This window comes from Solea solea, chromosome 18, assembly GCF_958295425.1.
Source record: "Solea solea chromosome 18, fSolSol10.1, whole genome shotgun sequence".
NCBI lineage: Eukaryota > Metazoa > Chordata > Actinopteri > Pleuronectiformes > Soleidae > Solea > Solea solea.
Window position 1 is genome coordinate 6,351,365 of NC_081151.1, and position 20,148 is coordinate 6,371,512.

At 39.2% G+C, this 20,148-nt stretch overlaps 3 protein-coding genes across 3 annotated transcripts; 1 reads left to right on the forward strand and 2 right to left on the reverse strand.

The window, feature by feature from the left end:
- The first annotated feature begins 4,204 nt into the window (after positions 1-4,204).
- odf3l2a (outer dense fiber of sperm tails 3-like 2a) lies at positions 4,205-6,788 on the forward strand. The gene is made up of 5 exons (XM_058616149.1): positions 4,205-4,460; positions 4,857-4,961; positions 5,653-5,778; positions 5,965-6,106; positions 6,430-6,788. Exons 1-5 carry the CDS (start codon positions 4,361-4,363, stop codon positions 6,773-6,775), a joined length of 819 nt encoding a protein of 272 aa, XP_058472132.1. The 5' UTR covers positions 4,205-4,360; the 3' UTR covers positions 6,776-6,788.
- A 35-nt stretch (positions 6,789-6,823) lies between these two features.
- Positions 6,824-10,951, reverse strand: ebi3 (Epstein-Barr virus induced 3). Its single transcript, XM_058616150.1, has 6 exons — positions 10,625-10,951; positions 9,412-9,526; positions 9,168-9,246; positions 8,263-8,380; positions 7,793-7,956; positions 6,824-7,164 (listed from the first exon to the last, which is right to left on the reverse strand). The coding sequence occupies exons 1-6, from the start codon at positions 10,719-10,721 to the stop codon at positions 7,009-7,011; spliced, it is 729 nt and encodes a 242-aa protein (XP_058472133.1). The 5' UTR covers positions 10,722-10,951; the 3' UTR covers positions 6,824-7,008.
- A 78-nt stretch (positions 10,952-11,029) lies between these two features.
- Positions 11,030-16,150, reverse strand: LOC131445217 (rab GTPase-activating protein 1-like). The gene is made up of 8 exons (XM_058616147.1): positions 15,116-16,150; positions 14,012-14,086; positions 13,809-13,919; positions 13,240-13,344; positions 12,694-12,777; positions 12,463-12,534; positions 12,022-12,270; positions 11,030-11,472 (listed from the first exon to the last, which is right to left on the reverse strand). Exons 1-8 carry the CDS (start codon positions 15,224-15,226, stop codon positions 11,239-11,241), a joined length of 1,041 nt encoding a protein of 346 aa, XP_058472130.1. The 5' UTR covers positions 15,227-16,150; the 3' UTR covers positions 11,030-11,238.
- Between the last annotated feature and the right edge of the window lie 3,998 nt (positions 16,151-20,148).

Here is a 20,148-nt window from a genome sequence, read left to right on the forward strand (position 1 = left end):
GGAAATTACTTTTATGTTTTATGTTGTTAATGTACATTACATCGCCATAAAACTTCATAATCCATAACTAAAGCTGTAAATGCAGGCAAGAAATTAACCCTTATTGAAGAATATTAGTCATATGAGAGGCCTTCAGTCTAAATTAAGTGTATTTGTTTTTGTATTTTCTGAAGAAAAATCCTTAACAAAAAAACAAAACCTTTAGGGATGGAAGATTCATTAAGATTACTTTCATCATTTCTTTAACTGCACATAAATCTGAGCAGATGTTCCCTGAAAACACTAAGAATCCTAAGAGCATCATTTTGTTGCTTTGTTATTTTCAAAGCTTAAGTGCATTTTTAATTTGTGACTGTTTAATACACACAATGGTTGTGAAGGAAATTACTTCAATCTGAGAATCGTCGAGGTTGGCTGTAAATGAATTAAACATATGATCAAATCTCAACAATGCACTTTAAAATACATTCATTCACTGTTGACTGTACATCAACATTGACTTAATGGCTACTAGCTGCGTTAGTTACACAATAAATGTGTGGGTATGGAAAGAGTACTGGAATATACAGGTAAAATTACCGGTCTAAAAATGTACTCTAGTTAAAGTAAAAAAAAGTAACTTGTTTAAAATTTACTCAGAGTAAAAGTTACTTAGTTACTTTTTTAACGAGGTTCTTTCTTGTGTCATGCAAAAAGGACAAGGGAACACACATCTCACATGAATTGTTCTTAATTAAAGACAAACCGTTACAAATTAAAGTGCTGTCAAAATAAAATAGGTAAACACATAATGTGTCAGTCAACATGGGTCAAAGGTCACAAATGTTTTCACTTTCTCACTCACTCAGGGACCTTAATTAACCAATTTGCCTGTCCTCATCATTCACCTGTCCTCAGTCACATGATTCACCTGTCCCCATCATTCACCTGTCCTCATCATTCACCTGTTTTCATTCACCTGTCCTCACCATTCACTGCCAAAGTTTCCGGTACGTGATTTTTATTTATTATCTTTTTTTAAATTCAAGCCAACATTTTTTTTAATTTTATTTTTTTCACTTTTTTTACTAATGTAAAAGTAAAATTACAAATTTTAAAAAGTATATGAAAAAATCCTTCTTAATTACAGTAACACAAGTAAATGTAATTCATTACTTTCCACCTCTGGTATATTTAAAGTAAATGACTGTATTTCCACAGTGGGCTACTTATTTAGAATAAATTACGGTAAATTGGTAGCTGTTAAATGTAAATTCATGTCACTGTGATTTAGCAGTATTTTTCCTGTGGACATAGTGAATTTAACCGTACAAATTACAAGAGGTTTCCTGTATAAAAACATGGTGATGTTGTGAACGACCACAGTTGAGGCCTGCGAAATGAAAATAATGTCATTTATTGTGTAATTCACAGCGTAAGCCTGTAAATAATTTACACTGTAATCAGAGCTAAAGAAAATGTTAATCATGTTTCCAGAACGTGTGGGTGTCGGCAAAAAGCTAAAACAACAGTGTTGCAGCTCAAGGTTTACGAACACAAACACAAAAACACCACATGCGGCCCACATTGGCTCCGTGATCTCGCGTTCCACTAGATATCTAAAATCTGTGAATGTGTGTGTCTGCTGACAAAACCACCAGGAGTGAAAACAAAACATGACTTTTTTTGAAGGACAATTAAAAAACAACAGCAAAAAAAAAAAAAAAACCTGACATCAAATACTTTCCCCTGATGAATCCAGGCTGCAGTCTGATTTCAATCTCTCCTCTTAATGAGTTACATAGTTTTACAGCAGCGTCTCACACAACACTGCTGCGTTTGTCATGCAGGTTATCAGGGAGGAAACTTGAGACGCCATTGTTGTGCTTCCTGTTGGTTTCCCGGGGCTTCAACACACCGCAGCGTCTTGTTACTGATCCTGGGATCACACAGAGTCACAGGTGCTTAATATTTAACCAGTGTGGAGTTTGTCTAAGTCATGGCTTTAGTTACTTCTGTGCATAGAATTAGGACAACGACAAGAACCTGATTTTCCTCACACAAGAAGGTAAAAAAAAGCATGGCCTCCCCTCTGCGAGATTTCAATCCTCCTCGGGGCTTTTGTGCCACATTTGAAACTTTTCACACGCAGACAAAGTGACCTAGTTTGGAATATGATGCATCTTATGTACGAGAAAATATTTCCCTCGTCCTAAATGTGTCACATTTGCAAATGTGTTTTGGAAGTCTCACTTGTTTTTCTCCTGTCGTCTGTTGTCAAAAGTTCTGGAAAAATACACAAAATGTAATGTTGCACAAAGTGTTTGACATTAAAACTTAAAGACACACATGCACATCTGTACATGTACTGTACATGAAACCACATGAAAATAAGATATTGGAAATGCAGAAAAATCAACAATAATACAAATGAACAAGTAAAGGAAGTGATTTATAGTCTCAGAATTCTGACTCCAATCTCAAATTAAGGCTTTAATCTCAGAATTCTGACTTTCTTCTCAGAATTAGAACGTTAATCTCAGAATTCTGACTTTCTTCTCAGAATTCAAACGTTAATCTCAGAATTCTAACTCTAATCTCAATTTTTTTCATAATTCTGACTCTAATCTCAATTTTTTTTCTTAGAATTCTGACTCTAATCTCGATTTTTTTTCAGAATTGTGGCTTTAATCTCAGAATTCTGACTTTTATTTCAGAATTCTGACTTTAATCTCAGAATTCATGCTGTTTTATTTTTCTTTCTTTCTTTCAATTTTCTTTTTTTTTTAACATGTGGCAGTAATACGCTTCCGTAGTTATGATCATGTTTCATTTCAACCCTGACCGTTTTTTGTCAACATGTTACAAAAAGTGCTTCACATTAAAACCTAGACACACATTTGCACATAAATACATTCAATTCAAACATATAAGCCTGTGAATAACAAAACTGTTTAATGTAAAGTCAAAACATCCTGAAGAAAAAAACACAAAAGGTTCTAAAAATAACCAAAGTTCAGTTTTACTTCTTATTTGTGAGGCATTACTTTTGCAAATGATCATCCTGTTAGGCTTCGGAATTATTAAAACGAAACCACATGGCACACATAAAAGAAAATATTGGACATGTCGAAAAATCAACAATAATATACAAATGAATAAGTAAAGGAAGTAATTTAATTTGTTGTCGTTTCTCTCCACAGCTGAGTGTTGTAAATCTGGGATGGTTTTCAGCCAATAGGGAAGAAAAACACAGAAAAGATCCGTGGAGATTGTTAAAACGTCTGTTTGTTATTGTTTGTCGAGCCTCCTTTCTTGGAAAAAAACAGACATTTGGAATGTTGTTACATCTTATTACATTTACTCTGGCAGGTAATGAATCATTCAGATCTTAAACTTAGGCTTTTAAACTCACCGCTCCATGGTTTTCATTACTCTGATGTTTTCAGCTTGTCAAATATCCACATGCAACGGGAGATCAGTACTTTTCATTTTTAAATGCCATGTATTCTGCTGATGAGATCCACTTAGTCACGGTATATACGTGTGACGTTTGTATACACATGTGACACATGTGACACTGAGTGTCAGCACAGTCACTGCTCATCAGAGCCACTATAATCATCTTTCAATAGGAAGATAAATAAACATCATCACATGTTTAGTGATGGGATTAATGCTGTTCAGTGCATTCTCTGCACAGCTTTAATGCTGTCATTTTTAAGACGTCTTCCTCTCATCTGAGAATTTTTCTGTCATCTGAGAATTCTGATTTTAATCTGACTTTATAATCTCAGAATTCTGACTTCAATCTGATTTTTTTCTCAATTCTGACTTTAATCTGACTTTATAATCTCAGAATTCTTATTTTTTTTCTCAATTCTGACTTTAATCTGACTTTTTCCTCATAATTCTGACTTTTTCTTTCATCTAAGAATTCTGACTCAAAAAAATCCGAGTTGTCATAATTCTGATTTGAATCTCAGAATTCTGACTTTTTCTTTAATCTCAGAATTCTGACTTTTTCTTTTAATATCGGAATTTTGACTTTTTCCTTTAATATCAGCATTCTGACTTTAATCTCAGAATTTAATCTCATGCTGTTTTCTTTTCTTTCTTTCTTTTCTTTTTTTTTTTTTTTTACATGTGGACCTAACACTCTTCGGTAGTTCTAATCCATGTTTCATTTCCACCCTGACAGTTTTCGTGTCACAGATCCGAAGCATTTTAGTCCTAAAATGGACTTCGGGGAAAAGGAGCTGGAGAGTAAACTGGGTCGTGCCCGGCGCCTCCACCAATCTAGGGTTTCTTCAGCTCACGGTCATGTATAATTCAGCCTGGGAGGGCGCAGATTACCTGGAGAGAAGCACACAAGTGAAGAATGTGTCTACTAGTCACAGAGGGACCAGAGAGGAAGAGAAGAGGAGGAGGTATGGAGGAGGTGGTGAAGAAACGGCCAATAATCTCTGCCAAAGAAAGAGGTCAGTTAAAGGAATCTGTATCCCTGTGTGTGTGTGTGTGTGTGTGTGTGGTTGTAGAGCCACATGGAGTGTATTAGAGCTGAACTGGTTGTGGTATGAAATTTCTCACAGCATTAAACTGTCGTTGCTCCATACTTGTTTGGGATTTCGACTTTGTTTAGAATCCTTTCTCAAACAAGTGGAGGAAGGACGTTAAAATGCATAACCATAGAGAATCAGTCAAAGAGCTGCATGTGGAAATCATCAGAGGCAACGCTGCAGCCCGAGCCAGAGACTGGTGCTCGTGCTTTACCTCTGCTGCTGCTGCTGTTGCTGCTGCTGCTGCTGAAACTGTTGCATCATTTTCATCACTGTCCTCCTCCTCCTCCTCCTCCTCCTCCTCTGTCTCACTGTCAGGCCCAGGACCTGGACGCTATGCTCTGCCCCCTACAGTCGGATACATCAACCATGACTTTACCAAACCCAGCAGCCCTGCATACTCCCTCCACGGCCGCAACAGAAGTATGACTTATGTTTTAGGTTGTGCTTTTCTGCTGCAGCATAGAACAAACATAGAAATGGAATAAAGCAGCTGAAATGCTCTGTGTTCTAAGGGTTAAACTTCATACGATACGATACGATACGATAATAATACAATGAGATGAAAAGACGATATGATAAGATAAGAAGAAAAGATATATAAAAAATGATATAATCAGAAACAAAATGAGGGCAAAAGACGGTAAAAGTAAAGTAAAGCTAACTTGCCATGGAAACAATAAACAACTCCTTATATGGGCATCCTGGCGGTGTGTGTTTATAGGTCACATACTCAGGCTTTAAAAAAAAAATGTGTTGTTGAGTTAGATTTTTTATCGCATTTTTAGTAGTGACATAAAGTAGCAATAATTGTGCAAAATAATTGTGATAAAGTCAGAAAATAGAGCATTTTTCTTTTTGTTTGTTCACAAATTAAATCAGATTTCAAACATTTGGAGTACTTTTTGCTCAGGTGTGTTTATATAGTTGGTGAAAATTATTCTTTTTTTTCCATCAGATTGTTTAGATTGTGCTGAAAAAAAGGATACAAGACACTATGTTGCACATTCTTTCAACATATATGGAAAAAAATAGCTCAAATGATCTGTGTTCTAAGGGTTAAACTCCATAACTTGTCAGGTTCTTTTAAGAAGAAAAGTTGTTGTGTTTTCAGTGCCCACCTCTGCAGACTCCAGTCCAGGACCAAGATACCACATTGACGCCAAGGTCACCCGCTTTGGCCGAATGGACACGCCATCCTACTCTATTCTGGGCAGAGGACGACGCACAGGGAGTAAAGGTGACACAATGAAAAAGAGAAGAACAGACGTACAAGCTCTCACTTAAATGTCATATTATATACTGTATGTATATAATATAGTAGGAGTTGTAGGACACACATATAAAACATACATAGTAAGCAAAACAGCAGACTGAAGGACAATTTAACAAAGGGGATCAATAAAAGATGACTTCTTCTTCATAGGTGAACTGTTCCAGACTCCAGGACCTGGAGCCTACAGTCCAGAAAAGGCTCCGCCTCTCAACGCTCAGCACAGACCTCCGTCCTACACCATCAGCTCCCGCACCAGATATCGCTGTGTGGATGCTGTTCCAGCGCCCAACAGGTTTTTAATTATTATCATTGAGCATTATTCAAAAACTAAATCACATGTAGTGAAACTACTACTGAAACAGCTTTTAATGGTAGTCAAATTATATTAAGCAGTTGAGATAGTGCTAAGATGATACGATACGATGACAAGTTTGAATTAAAAAATATTCATGCTAAGGTATGACACTGATAGTAGCCTGTAGTAATTGTTATTATCAAGGTATAACGTGGTATTACTGTATTATTGTGCCCTTTTTACCACACTATTCCCACTGTTATCACCAAATTAGAAGACATTACCATATTATACAAACTGAGTGTTTTTCTCTCCACCAGCTACAGTCTGCCTAATCTGCTGGGTTGCCAGGTTCCTAACAAATCCTCCAGTGCCAGCTTCAGCTTCTCAGGCCGGAGTAAGGTCGGCGCTCCCTCTGAAGATCTCGCCATGAGCCCCGGGCCGGCGAAATACAACACCATCAACCCAGACGTTTACCGCCAGCGCCAGCCTTCCTTCTCCATGCAGAGCCGCACCAAGAGGCCAAGTTACTCCTCGACTATCCCCGGCCCGGGTGCATACAGGCCGGAGAAGTATCACATGCACCTTCCTAAACCCCCGTCCTTCAGTATGGGCATCAGACACTCTGAGTTCGTCACCCCGCTTGTCGTAGATGTAGTTGATTGACAAACTTCTCTCTCTCTCTTTTTCTTCAAATGCCTCATTTTATTAAATATTTCACACAGTGTGTGTGTGTCCACGAAGACAAACATGAACCAAAAAAGCATTACATTACACTTTATAAAAATTAAATTACTTTATAAATAAATAAAACAAAAACATTGTTTGTGCGGTCGATTCAGCGCAGTGTGTGTGTGTGTGTGTAGTTTGACAGAATAGACCAGTGTGACAGGAAGTGTCTATGACTTGGTTTGTGGGATGGTGACGTTCACCGGTGAACTCCAGTGACTGCACTTTCCCAGACCCAGCAGCTCTTTGGCGCACACCTGGAACAGGTACGACCTCCCCGGGGTCAGACCCTTCAGTTCCACCTTTGTGCTCTCAAACGGACCCAGCTGCAGGAGAGGAAACAGCAACTTTATATTTATGAGCTGATTTGATAGGTTCTAACTCTATTCATGTTGTATATTTCATTTATGAATGCTTTTACGGTCACATAAATGTATACATATAACGTTTGGGTTGCCAGGTTGTTAAAATACTAAATAATAAATAAATAGGATTTTTAATAATACAAGTTAATACACTTTTAGTTGATAGAATTTGCTCTGAATTCAGTCAAAATGTAAAGTCTATTGATCCAAAAGCTTTAAGTCAAATATTGACTCATAACTAAAGCATGAGTATGAAGAGTTTATAAGTGAGTCAATTATGTAAATCTCTAATTGCAGCAACGAGCAATAGTGAAAGCTGCATTTATTACTATTAAAAAGGGGAATTATAGAAGTCATAGAGGAGTTAAAATGTTGATGTCAGTGTTCAATCATGTTTTAAATCCACTGCAGTGAATACTGAAGTAAAGGTTATTTTATAATTGAATAGTAATTGAACAAAGAACCTATAATTATAATGTTTTAGTCAAAACCATCATTTAAAAACATAAAGATAACGGTTTTGACATCAGTGACACAGTGATTTTCAGAGCTGAAATCTGTGATGATTATATCTATTATATTTACTTACGTTGACAGACTGTGGGGTGCCCTTGTTCTCCCACTGGTACATGATCTGGTATTTGAGGGGGAAGATGTTGAGGTGGCTCCAGGTGGAAGGAGGAGACCACTCCACCAACAGGTTTCTGGTGTTACAAGGGGAAACCTGGACGTCCACGGGAGGATCTGGTTTCACTGCACAGCAAAAAGAGAGAATGATTCTTTCTCCTCATACCGACAGAGCAGCATGAACAGCATGAATTCTGAGATTAAAATTTGAATTATGAGAGTAATGTCCGAATTCTGAGATTAAAGTCAGAATTCATGCTGGTTTTTTTTTTACTTTCTTCCAATTTTCTTTCTCTTTTTTTTTTTTACATGTGGCCCTAATACTCTTCCGTACACACCTGTACACTTCTTTATGAAAATGTAAATTCTGTTTATTTCTTTTTCTCCTTCATTCTTTACTGTACATATCTTTCCCATAATTGCATTTCTCACCTATATCCTCCAGCATAAAACTGGCCAGATAGGAGCTGCTTCCAGCAGAGGACACAGCTGTGACGTTGATGATGTAGCTGGTCAGAAGCTTCAGGTTTGGCATTTGGCAGAGCCACACCTACGACACATGACACAGAATATGAGGATTCAGTAGATCAAAATCATTTATTATTACTTAAAAGTCAGTGTTATTTTCTTTAATCCTTTATCAGAAAGCTTTCACTGACTCCTATCTAAATCCTATATTTCTATCTCCCTACACTCATTGTTTTTCTTTAAATACCAGATTTGGTAAATACCAATACCAGACTGTGGATTTTTTATGACTTTTTCCTTTTATGTTGTGAAGCAGGGAGCTCAAAGTCTAATGACCTGGGGGCCACATAAGGTTTAAGCCTGGTCAGTAGGGGGCGCTCAAGATAGGAGAGGTCCAACTGTGTGGGAGCTTAAAATGATATCACAATATTCCATCAGGATATGAGCATTTGTGACAGTGTTTTATGTCATTTTCAAAATAAAGGTGTTTGTTTTGATGCACAATTACATATGATTCACAACAAGGAAATGATGACGCAAAGTTCATCTGTAAATATCAAAACAAACATCAAATTGATCACAGTTTGAGTCCACTGTTCAAAACCAGAGACTGGTTTCTATGTTTTCTATGCTTTATTTGAAAAATGCACACATGATGCTACTTCTCTCATTTCTCTGGCGTTAAGCGAGAAAAGCAAAAAAAAGGGGGGGTTTCCAAACATTAACTGACACCAGCTTGTGAAATGCACGTGGAGACTTCTGGATAATAAAAACACCAAAAACATGCTGCTTGGTTTCATTTCTACATTTTACATTTCTATGGAACCCCCTCCCCCCCAGGTTGTAAACTACTGTGGGTGAAGTGGTACCTGCTCAGATGAGGATGAGGATGAAGAGCTGGGTGGGATGAGATGGCACTGCTCAGTGATTGGCTCCCCATGTCTCTCACTGACAAACACACATGTACACACACACACACACACACACATATGAGCGACGTCATGACTCTCAACAAATGGAGTGTGTTTTTACTAAAAGGGGTCAGTGGTTGGGGTCAGCAGCAGCAGGAAGAAGAGGATGAAGAGGAAGAAGAGTTCTATGTGTCACATTCACCTGTATGTAGCGATGTAGTGCGTCAGTGGCGCGTGGGAAGGTTCGGGCCACGAGCAGAGCGTCGTGTTCGGGTAGCTCGCGCACCAGCAGTGCACTGTGGGAGCGGGGGGAGGATCTGGAGGAAGGAATCACAATCAGTCAAAAATATTCTTTTACTTTTTTATTTTTTTTACACATCTTAATTCATAAAAACAGATTGTGTTTATAGTAAATCCTTCTATTTGATTTTTATTAATTGTTCTTCCAAGTTTTTTTTATAGTAAATTCTTCCATTTACTATAATTTCCTTTGTTCTGGCGGTGGGGGCGGGGTTTAAACTATGTTAAAATAACCAAAACAAACTACAATGTTTGGGCTCTCGGGTCACTCCCACCTACACATGAGCTGGCAGTTATAACAATCGACCTCAAACAATCAGTGGGTAATTTGGGGTTTACCAGAATTAAAAAAGGAGTAGATAAAAATGAATCATCTCTCTTGTTTTGCTGGGTCATTGATTCCCAAAGACTGGGTCGGGGGCCCACAGATGGGTCGCGGGAGATTGTTTTGTGGATCCGATAAATAGATTTGCAGATTTCTATGCATATGTTGATCAGTTTTAATGAATCTATCAAGTGTATCTTGGAAAGTATATGCGCAAACTTGCTCTTGTCATGATTTATATTTTAAATATAATATAATATATAATATTTAATACACGTTTTTCTGAGCACAGAAGCATGATTTGATGCAGAAGTATGAGCTTTGTCAGTTTCCTCTCTCAGGTACATTGGTATTGGTATAAGTTTCCCTTCCCTTAAGATGAGGTAACTTGAAAGTTTTAGGGAAAGTACCTTTGGATCCATCTTTCAAACGTTTCTGATCTTAAAGACAGCATAAATAAAAAATGAATATTTTTCCATGTGTTGAGCATAATAGGTCTTGTCAAATATGACCAAGAAATCCCTGTTATTTTGAATCAATATTGAAATTGGGATTATTTATTTGGATTTAAGAGCAAGAAAAAGTTAGTTTTCTTCAATGTTGCTATTGTACAAATCTTGAATGTGGGGGTTGCGCTATTTAAAGCTCTGCAATGAAGAGAACTAAAAAAAGAATCAAAATAACAGGACACAAACAGCATGAAATGAAAGAGCACTCACGACACACACGACTCACAGCACAAGCGAGAAACAATCAGCATTATTGTGTCACATTACGACTGGTTACTCACTCGCTGACGTTACAGCCGCTCTCAGCAGGTCCAGAGCGTGGCCTCCGAGGACACACACGAGCAAAATCACGGAGCCAAACATGGCAGTCATCAGCATAAATAATGCTAACTTGTTTCCTAGATGTACAGATACTGAAATCAGCAAATTCAAGACCACTCTCCTCTATTTTTCCTTGCTCCGTTTCCCTCGATGATGGTCTACGAGTTTCAAAGTTCAGAGATAAGAAACAGCTGCCAGACGTCTCTTCTCTGTCTGTCTGTCTGTCTGTGGCTGAGCAGTACTTAAGACGCGCAGGTCGTCACAGTGAAAGAGGAAGTGAGGACGAGTCACAGGAAACATCCCCTCTGAAAGATTTATCGTCATCTGTGACGATATGACAGTTTCCTTATGTCACAATTCAAGAGTTGGTTTCACACTTGCTTTTATTTAATATTGTTTCCATCATTTACAAAATTAAACAGTTATGTACAAAAATGTGGCAGAGACTTGATCAGTGAATGCAGTTTTTGAGGCGTACAGTAAAATGTCCTGCCCTTGACAGTCGAAATAGCAGCTCCACTTTTAAATGCATGGTGTACAAAACAACCTGAGTCTGTGATGAGTCTAAAAGCTGTCACACTTTTTCTTGACCATCGCCGTGACGCCACGACTTCATCTTGCTGCTCCATGCAGACGGGGAGCTGCCGTGGAGGTGCCAGCCCAGCGTTGGAGCCCCGTCCCTGGGTATATTGATGCCATACAGCCCCCCGCCGCTGGAGGTGCGCAGCGAGGTGAAGGCCTTGTTGATCCAGGTGTTCTTTGCTTCCTGCAGCTGGTTGGTCATGAGTCCCTTCTGGTGCTGCAGCTCCTGAGAGAGCATTTTAAAATTGCATTTTTAGAAGCGATATAACACAGCAATAGTGCAGAAGTCACAAAAATAGACTAAAATATTCAATTTTGTTCATAAAAACGAGCCAGGTGAAAGATTTTGAGTACTTTTTTGCCGAGGTGTGTTTAAATCGTTGGTGAAAATGTAAAAAGAAATGTCATATTAATATGTAATAATAATAATAATAATTATATAATAGATATCATTTCGCAATGGTTTGTGCTATCGGAAATACTCAAGGTATTTATTACAGTGATTTCACTTGGACTGTTGAAAAAAGAAAACAGCTATACATGTTTTAAATGTCTTTTCCACACAGAGACAAAAACTAGGAGACAATATACTGATCACATTCAAAGTCTGTTGTTTATGTACACCTCAGTGTTTTCTTCATTTTAAACCTAGAGTATTTTGGAAAAAATGGACAAAAGCACTCACAGGACATTTTCTGGCCCTTTTAAGGTTAAAATAAGCAAAGAGACATTTTGAGGCTTAGGTGATAAATTTCTCGTCTGTACCAACATTCACCTGGATATTGCACTTGGACTCCACGAGCTGGAGTTTGGTCTGCGCCAACTCTTTCTCCAGCTCCCGTATCTGAGCCTTGAAGGACTCCTTCTCCTGGTCTTCCCTCATCTTCTCCACCTCTTTACAACCATCACTGTCCCCATCCCGCTCTGCTTCTGTCACAGTGTGTCCCTCAGTGTGAGCGTCTTCTGCTGACCGCTCATCTGCCTCTAAACTGTGCTGGCAGTGAGGACAGTCCTTCATCGCACTCTGCAAAACCACGAGATGAACAGCTTTAATAATGATATTAATAAGAGCAACTGAAGACTCCTGACACCCACACCCAAGCATGTGAGGGCTGTAAATCATTTTATAAAAGGCTCAGAAATCACTTCTTTCAACGTGGTGTTAAATATGACGCTTGAGCGTATTAAAAGGAGACATGAAAGTGTTTATTCTCACCTTGAGTGAATCCAGCTGCTGCCTGTGGGCGACGCGCTGCCTCTCCAGACGGTTTGTCAGCTGAGAGCAGATCTGAGAGGAGGAACATCTGACGTTAACATCTTTAAACAAAAACAAAGGGACTGAATTCTTTTATATTAATATATCTTTTTCCTTTTTTCTTAAATCAAACACACACACACAGCCTAAATTTCTGAGCCTTCAAATGTCGTCGTCAGTGATCGTGCGTACCTGTTTGTAGTCTGTGATGATGCCCGATGACCTCCTGACCTCCTGCTCTGTTTTCTCCAGCTCTCTTCGAAATACCTCCTTAAGCTGTGTTAAGATAAGGTAAAGTAACGTAAGGTTTTTTTAGTCCTAGAACTGGATTTACAGTCTTACAGCAACAAAAATGAACATGCATTTTACCATCTATGAATAATATGCAATATAGAACCTTTTTTATTACATTTCATGGTAATAAAGAAACAAAAAGAGTCTAATATTTAGAGTAAACAATGCAGCGAACATATGAGATAATGCATTTATGAATAACAAAGAAGAACTAACTTAACTTGTTAAAAACTAGTTATATTACAGCAATTGTCATGCAATTCACTTGCATAGTAGTTTTTCTTAGTTTAATAACCTCGCTCTGTCAGCCTGGTTTTGTTTTCTTTATCTCATGTCTCCTTCTTCTTCTTTATGTCACATAAACCCTCTTTATCCTGTGTTTAAATGTAAACATGTATATGGACTAGTATTCTATCATGTAAACGTGGTGTTCTTATGTTGTACCTTTGCAGTTTCCTCCTCCTTCCCTTTCTTCTCCTCCTCCGTGACCTCCAGTCGATATCTGGTCTGCAGGAGGTCTTTGCAGAGTTCGTCCACTCTGTCCTCAGCCTGTCCATGCGGCACAGACAGACAAAGACACGCATGGATTAAAGGATAAACACATAAAAAGCTTCTTCTTTATTTGCTGCAACAAAGGATATTTGTTGAAGATTTTCTGGAAAAAAAAAGAGCTTATTTTGAAATCCTAAATGTGTGATTTATGTTTATGACGCTTCAGATTTAACGAGGCCGTTACCCCTTTTTTGTCAGTATAATCTCTTATGTGGCGTTTTCCCATTAGCATTTATGATTCCACTGTGGAAATAAAAGGCTTTAATGAGGCATCGACTACATGATATTAAAAGAAGAGAAGAAATTAAGTTTAAAATTAAACCTTAAACCTTTTAAATAGATCATTATACATTCTAATAACTACTTAAAACAATATTAGGCAGTAAAATAATCAGAGATGTTATATTAAGCACAAAAGTTGCTCTTGTCGTTTGGGAAACCTTTGCATTTGATGGTCATACCTTGTCCAGAGCATTCCTGAGCGCCACCTTGCTGGTGATGAGTCGATGAGCGAGGTTGTCGTTTTCCTGCTCCAGACGCAGGCTGGCCTGCTGAAGACGACGGTTCTCTTTCTATGAACAGACAAAATATCTGTCAGGGTTTGTGGCAAACAAAACAACAACAGCAGAATATAAAGTCCCAGGATGAGGTAAAGTCTTCTGACCAGGTATTTGTCCACGGGGTCTTCATCAAAATCATCGTCCATTATCTGCAGCAGGCTTTCCCTCAGTTTGGCTTTCTTTGACGAGGGAAGAAAATGAAAATGAAAAACTGACTCAACACAGTCAAGGATTAGAAGTTAGAGTTAGAGAGTTTATGCAGCGACTGCATGTGTCGCAGCGTGCCTTCAGCTCATGCGTGACGCTGCCAGACATGATAAAGGAAGTAAACACGGTAGTAAACAACTTCACTAACGTCCATTTTGCTTGTTTGTTTGTTTTCGGTTCACCTTTACCCTCACAGTGACTTGAACACCAAGCGCACTCTTCTGCCACCTTTTATGTGACAATAACACGCCATTTTAGACTTAACCCTGTGCCGTCTTTGCTTTTACTCTGGTATTTTGTCGCTCTTTTATTGCTCCTGCATTGATTTCACCTCAATGTCGATCACCTGTTTTAACTGCTTATTATTTGATGTGTCCTTGGGAAAAGTGTGTGTGCGATGAGGGTTTTCACTATAATGGAATATCGAAATCGATACCAATACCGAGGAAAATAATCAATACTAAATACCATTTTCCTCCTCCAGTAACAGGCATTTAAAAAACAAACAATTACAACAAAACAACACAATGTTTAATTTGTGTGACTTGGCACAAAAAAATACAGCAACATATAACTGTAACTTTATTTTCTGATCAAATAGAGTTGGTAAAATGCAGGCTGTCGGTGTTTGTCTTGATGTTGATCAACTTTTCTTAGATTAAATCTTGGATTTTATATATAAAAAAAACACTTTTACACACAAATAATGGTGTCATCTATTAAATAACACTGCTATCGTAACAGAGGACAGCACAGTTTGTATAGATTACCTGAGTATTGATGTTTTTGACCACCTCCCTATATAATATAAGAATAGTATTATCATTATGATTAACACTGGTTTGTAAAACTCAAAAAAATCAATGCACTGCATTGATTCCAAGCAAAGAAATCCAAATCAACCAAATAATAATTAAGTAATTGCCTTGTAGTCACAGATGTAAAATCAGGGCAAAACCTCACGTAAACAAAAACAAACCCATTAAAATAGGGAGTCTTACTGTGAACGTTGGTCCCGTTTCTGCCACCAGACAGGCCAGGATCTCCTCCTCGCTCATCTGCTCCATGACATTGGCGTCATACGCCATCATCGTGGACACCTCTTCCATCATCTCAGGTGCCGCTCACACAGACGCTCTTTAAGACTCCCAAGATCACAGAATTTTAAGAAAAATCCACCAGCGCAGACGTTGTTAAGAGAGTTATGAAGCAAAGAAAACGGAACGCAAGCGTCTTGTTTTCTTAGTCTGGCGGTGATGCAAGCGAGCGTGCAAGAAAAAAAAGGGTATAATCAGGTTAAAGTCCAAGACGTTCCCACAGGAGGAGACGTTTCGTTTGCAGAACAGGAAGAGATAAACGAACCAACAAAACAGACAGACAGGTAAAGTGCTGCTACATTCACTGTCAGTCGTAAGACGTCCACTTACACACTGTGTCGGAACACAAGGGGCGAGTGTGTGTTACATGTGTCACAGGGCGGCAACAGGTTCAACGAGGTTTATAATGAGCCATGAGAGAGTGTGTGAAAGAACAACAGGGCCGGACACACCCACTCCTGTGCTCACCTTTCTTATCACACACACACACACACACACGCCGCACACCGTCTTCTCCTGCCCTCTTTAACTCACACACACACATACAAACTTAGTTTTTATTATTATTTTTTAACCATTTTCTCCACACACACTACAGTGATGTAAGGGATGTAAGATAATGCTGCTGCTATTGTCTCGGGCCGAGCTGCTTGGAAAACGGGTCGAGCAGGAAAAGTGACAGCTGAATGCCAGAGGACTCCTCCAGACAGCACCTCCTCCACCCACTTTTCTGCATGTAAATGTCCTGGCACACAATGTAGTTTCTCCTCATCTCATCCTTAATCCCAGTCTCTTGTGTCAAATAGGTTTCGTTTTTTCACTTCTCCTCTCACGTACGAATACTTCTCACTTTTCGTTTGCATCCCGCGTTGTTTTTGCTTTTTTCCCACTAAATTTGTTTCCCCTTAAACAGGAACTGTGCATTCAACTCATTGCCTGAGTCATTGTTAGTTACATAATCCCCCCCCCCCCCCTCCAAAAACACAAAAAAACTCCAGGCCGACGTATAAACATTTATTCTTCCTCAAAAAAGGAACAATTTGTGAAACATGGTGGACTTTTTCTCTCTCTCTCCCTGTATCAGAAAATAACAAAACTCATTAAAGTTTCATACAGAAAACGTCTGGAAAAAAAAGGAACATTAATGTTACTTCTGATACAAGTCTGGTGCTCGTTATGGTGCGACAAACACAGATGAACCTCTTTCACCAAACTATACAGGGATCACACGTGCGTGAGTGAGTCCGTGGAGGTGGAGGTGAACACCGGTGACGACTGGCGTGTTTCCACCGGCTCTACTCGCCTCGCCACGGCAAGGTTAAGTTGCGTCGCCACTAGCGCAGCACCTGTTACCAGGTACTTTTTTTTAGAAGGTACTACGTGTGACGTCGCCATAATGCCGTCAAAGGAAGAGACGTCCGACGCAAGAATCAAGCCGAACTGTAGATCAGTTAAAAAGACTTAACAATCCTGAAAACGTGGGTTCATCGCCAACAATTAGCAAGGAAATGTCTAAAATCTCAATATTTAACAGAGGAGTCTGGTGTATTTATACTGGTGTGAAAGTACTGAACAAACAGTTTGAATTAACTGATTCTAATGATTCAGTTACACTGAAAACAACTGCTTTACAAGTTACTAGCCACTCGTTTGTAAAACGAAATCACGGCAGTTTCATGCAGCCGTGCAGCAATGACTCCGCCCACGTTGAGTAGTTTTTTTTGTAGTGGAAATGCAAACTAAACCGTGCCGTGCCGAGGCGAGGCGAGGTGGGACGAGGCAGGACCATAGTGGAAAAAGGGCCAAATGTAGCACATACTGTACTTGTGCACAACCATGAGGAGAAAAGTTGGGAAACGTGACGAAGGAATGACTCTCACAGCTCAGTGGAAACAGTGTAATGTGTGAGAATATCGTATGAATGATAAATATATTCATAAACATGTATGTTTCTTTATTTTCTTCCACGCGTTTTAACTTCAGCTGAATAACTGATAATAATAATGATAATAATAATGATAATAATGCACGACGGAATAAACTAAACCTTCACTTCTCTTCTCCCACGGTGACTATTTAAATAAAAGATACAATCAAAATTGAATGAGTATGGAGGGAAAAGGAAACACACCCACAACCCCATATCATCCTTCACAACGAACTGCAATACTCCTTAAAAATATATAGATTCAAGCATATACTGTGGAATAATAACACTTCAGATATAATTGGAGTTGCTTATTGTTAAGAAAACTTATATCACTGTCTTTTCATTCTGTGAACAGGACAAATACTGGAGCTGCGACAAGTTTAGAGCTGCGATGAACGATTCTTTTCATAATCGATTCATCTGTCGGTTACGTTTTCTTTTAAACTTATTTTTTAAACTAATATTTTATGGAGCAGATTAATCAGCAATAAAAAAACTAGAGGAAGCACCCAGAGACTGCAAACCTGCACCAAGTAACAGAGACCTTTATGAGGTTTCACTGCATGAGTTATTGGTGATTTCAACCTGAAAAAGGTTGAAAAATTGTTCCAAAAACATCTGGATCGCCACAAAAAGTGAATCATTCCTCTCTTGGGGCCTCAACTTCAATCTCCAACTCGTCAGAATCCCTCTTTAAATGTCTGAGTTACGCTGCTCACAGTCAAACAACAAACAAACGACATGAAACACAACCTTGCTGAGGAGGTAATAATGATTTGCAGCCCTAGTTAATACATCAACTTATATGGAAGACACAACAGCAGCAGCAGCAGCAGCAGCGTGAACTCGCTTCATATTGACCTGAAGTGAAAGTAGAGGCAAAAAAATTCACACTCTTTCTTTTGCGGTTGACTTTTTTTCCTTCTTCTTCTCAAAAACAGAAAGTAAACACGACAAGACGCTCAGACGCAGCTCCATTAGTAGTTTCAACAAGCGCTAAACCCACTTTGAATAACTCGTAGCCCTCATGTATGTAAGTGGGACAGAGGGGGGAGGAGGAGGGAGGGGGGGTGAGGAGAGCAATAGAAACTTAAGACGTGGTGGTGGTCCAGGTTTTAGACTAAACTGTAACCAGATGTGGATCAGTTTTTGCATTGTGTAAAGGTGACGATCAAGCAACACCAGCTCTGAGTCTCCGCGAGATCAGGTTTCGCCTCGCGGCTGAAGCCCCCTTGAGGTCGCGCTGGGGTATTTGACTAAAATCTGACCTGAACTGACTTTTGACAAGAAAATAAAACAAAAAAAAACAAAACAAAAACACACACAAACAAAAACTGATATTTCCACACAGTCAGAGAAGGGAATTCCCGTGGCTTGTCTTAGTTTTCTAATCCCATGACTGAAGGTTTTCCCAAACTAAAATCACTCGTTATTAATCAATAATTGTCAGTTTTGTATTGGATGATTTGATATTAAGGCTTTTTTTTATTTATTTTGTATTTAATGGAGCATTTCCAAACAGCTCCCATGTGAACCTATAGAATATCAACATCCTGTACTTTCATTTCTTTCCTTTGCGCTAAAAAGAAAATGAAACATCCAGGAAGTTTCTGGGGAAGTTATTTTGAAAATGTGAGGTAATACTTTGTGTTTTTTATTCTACTTCATTCATGACTCAAACAGCCGTCTCAGAACTCGTCTACCTGATTTGACAAAAACTAAACTTTAATAGGAAAAGATGATAAATCATGTGGTTATTGTCAACAGGGCTGTAGGGGAATTTGAAATTGTTGTTTAAATCACTGGCACCTAAACAAGAAAAACTATAGTACACCCCCAGTCCAGAATAAACCCGGAGTTAAAGCAATTATGCCAGATTAAGCCCCTGTTGTGTCAAGAGGTTTTGACTGTATTTGCACAACTATGACGTAATGGTTCAACATTTTAAATATGAAATGTCAAAAGACTTGTTTTGGATAAACGTGTGAAACATACATACTGAAGTTTCACTTCCATGTTTTATTTATTATAGATTATTCCAGGGTAAATACATGTTCCTGTTTATAATAAATATTAGTGAGTGAATATATTGTGTCAATACAATGAAAACCTCTTAAAGGGGACATATTACGCAAAATCAACTTTTTAACCATTTTAATACTTATATTTGGGACTCTGGGGGCCCTACCAGTCACCAAAGTGTGGAAAAAGAATACTCCGTCATGTTTTCGTGGTTCCCCTAAGTGTAAGTACAGGCGATAAAACACTCGATGTTGAATTCCCTGCGCTTATGACGTCATAATGCGCATTTCACCGCGAATGTTACCGCCCCACCAGTAAGTTTACTTCGAGAGCTCCACCTTAGCTCCACCTTGTCCCTGCGAGAGTGCAGGCGAGGGAGGAAGAGCGGTATTATGTCAACGCGGAGGGACAAGTGTGCTGTTCGTGGCTGCACAGTGGAGCACAGTGTTTCACACAAACTTCCACAGAGGATTTGATATATGAAGCTAATGTGCCGGATAAAGTCAGCAAACGTGTGTTCGTGTGTTCGCACTAGACAGCGGTCGCCGTATTTAGTCAGGGGACGTATTTCACCGACGTACAAACACACACACGTTGTTAAGAAAAGGTCACATAGAGCTCATAACTGACCATTCTGACACGTCCTAATTAAACATATTTGTTCAGTACGTCCTCCATGACCGGAGCACAGACTCAGTCTGATACAATCACATATACAGCGGCGAGCGGCAGTTTATGCCGCTCGCCACTGGCGATCAGCGGTGCTGCACTCTCTGTGCAGAGGTGCTGCACTCTCTGTGAAAATCACCACCGCTGATCGCCACCGCTGATCGCCAGCGGCGAGCCGCCTAAACGGCCGCTGTATGCGACTGATCGCCAGCTCCGGTGCAGACCGGTGACTATGCTCCGGAGACCTCGCCACCGCGGCACCGCTGATCGCCACCGCGGCACCGCTGATCACCAGCGGCGAGCCGCCTAAACGGCC

Bases quoted from the DNA above. Each gene is read 5' to 3' on its own strand.
- odf3l2a (XM_058616149.1), top strand. From the start codon at position 4,361: ATGTGTCTACTAGTCACAGAGGGACCAGAGAGGAAGAGAAGAGGAGGA. The intron at 4,461-4,856 runs GTCAGTTAAAGG...TCTCACTGTCAG, and splicing joins AATCTCTGCCAAAGAAAGAG to GCCCAGGACCTGGACGCTAT. The intron at 4,962-5,652 runs GTATGACTTATG...TTGTGTTTTCAG, and splicing joins CCTCCACGGCCGCAACAGAA to TGCCCACCTCTGCAGACTCC.
- ebi3 (XM_058616150.1), bottom strand. From the start codon at position 10,721: ATGCTGATGACTGCCATGTTTGGCTCCGTGATTTTGCTCGTGTGTGTC. The intron at 9,247-9,411 runs GTGAATGTGACA...TGTGTTTGTCAG, and splicing joins CACTACATCGCTACATACAG to TGAGAGACATGGGGAGCCAA. The intron at 7,165-7,792 runs GTAAGTAAATAT...CCTCTCCTGCAG, and splicing joins GCACCCCACAGTCTGTCAAC to CTGGGTCCGTTTGAGAGCAC.
- LOC131445217 (XM_058616147.1), bottom strand. From the start codon at position 15,226: ATGATGGAAGAGGTGTCCACGATGATGGCGTATGACGCCAATGTCATG. The intron at 13,920-14,011 runs GTCAGAAGACTT...GTCTGTTCATAG, and splicing joins ACCCCGTGGACAAATACCTG to AAAGAGAACCGTCGTCTTCA. The intron at 13,345-13,808 runs GTATGACCATCA...CCGCATGGACAG, and splicing joins TCAGGAATGCTCTGGACAAG to GCTGAGGACAGAGTGGACGA.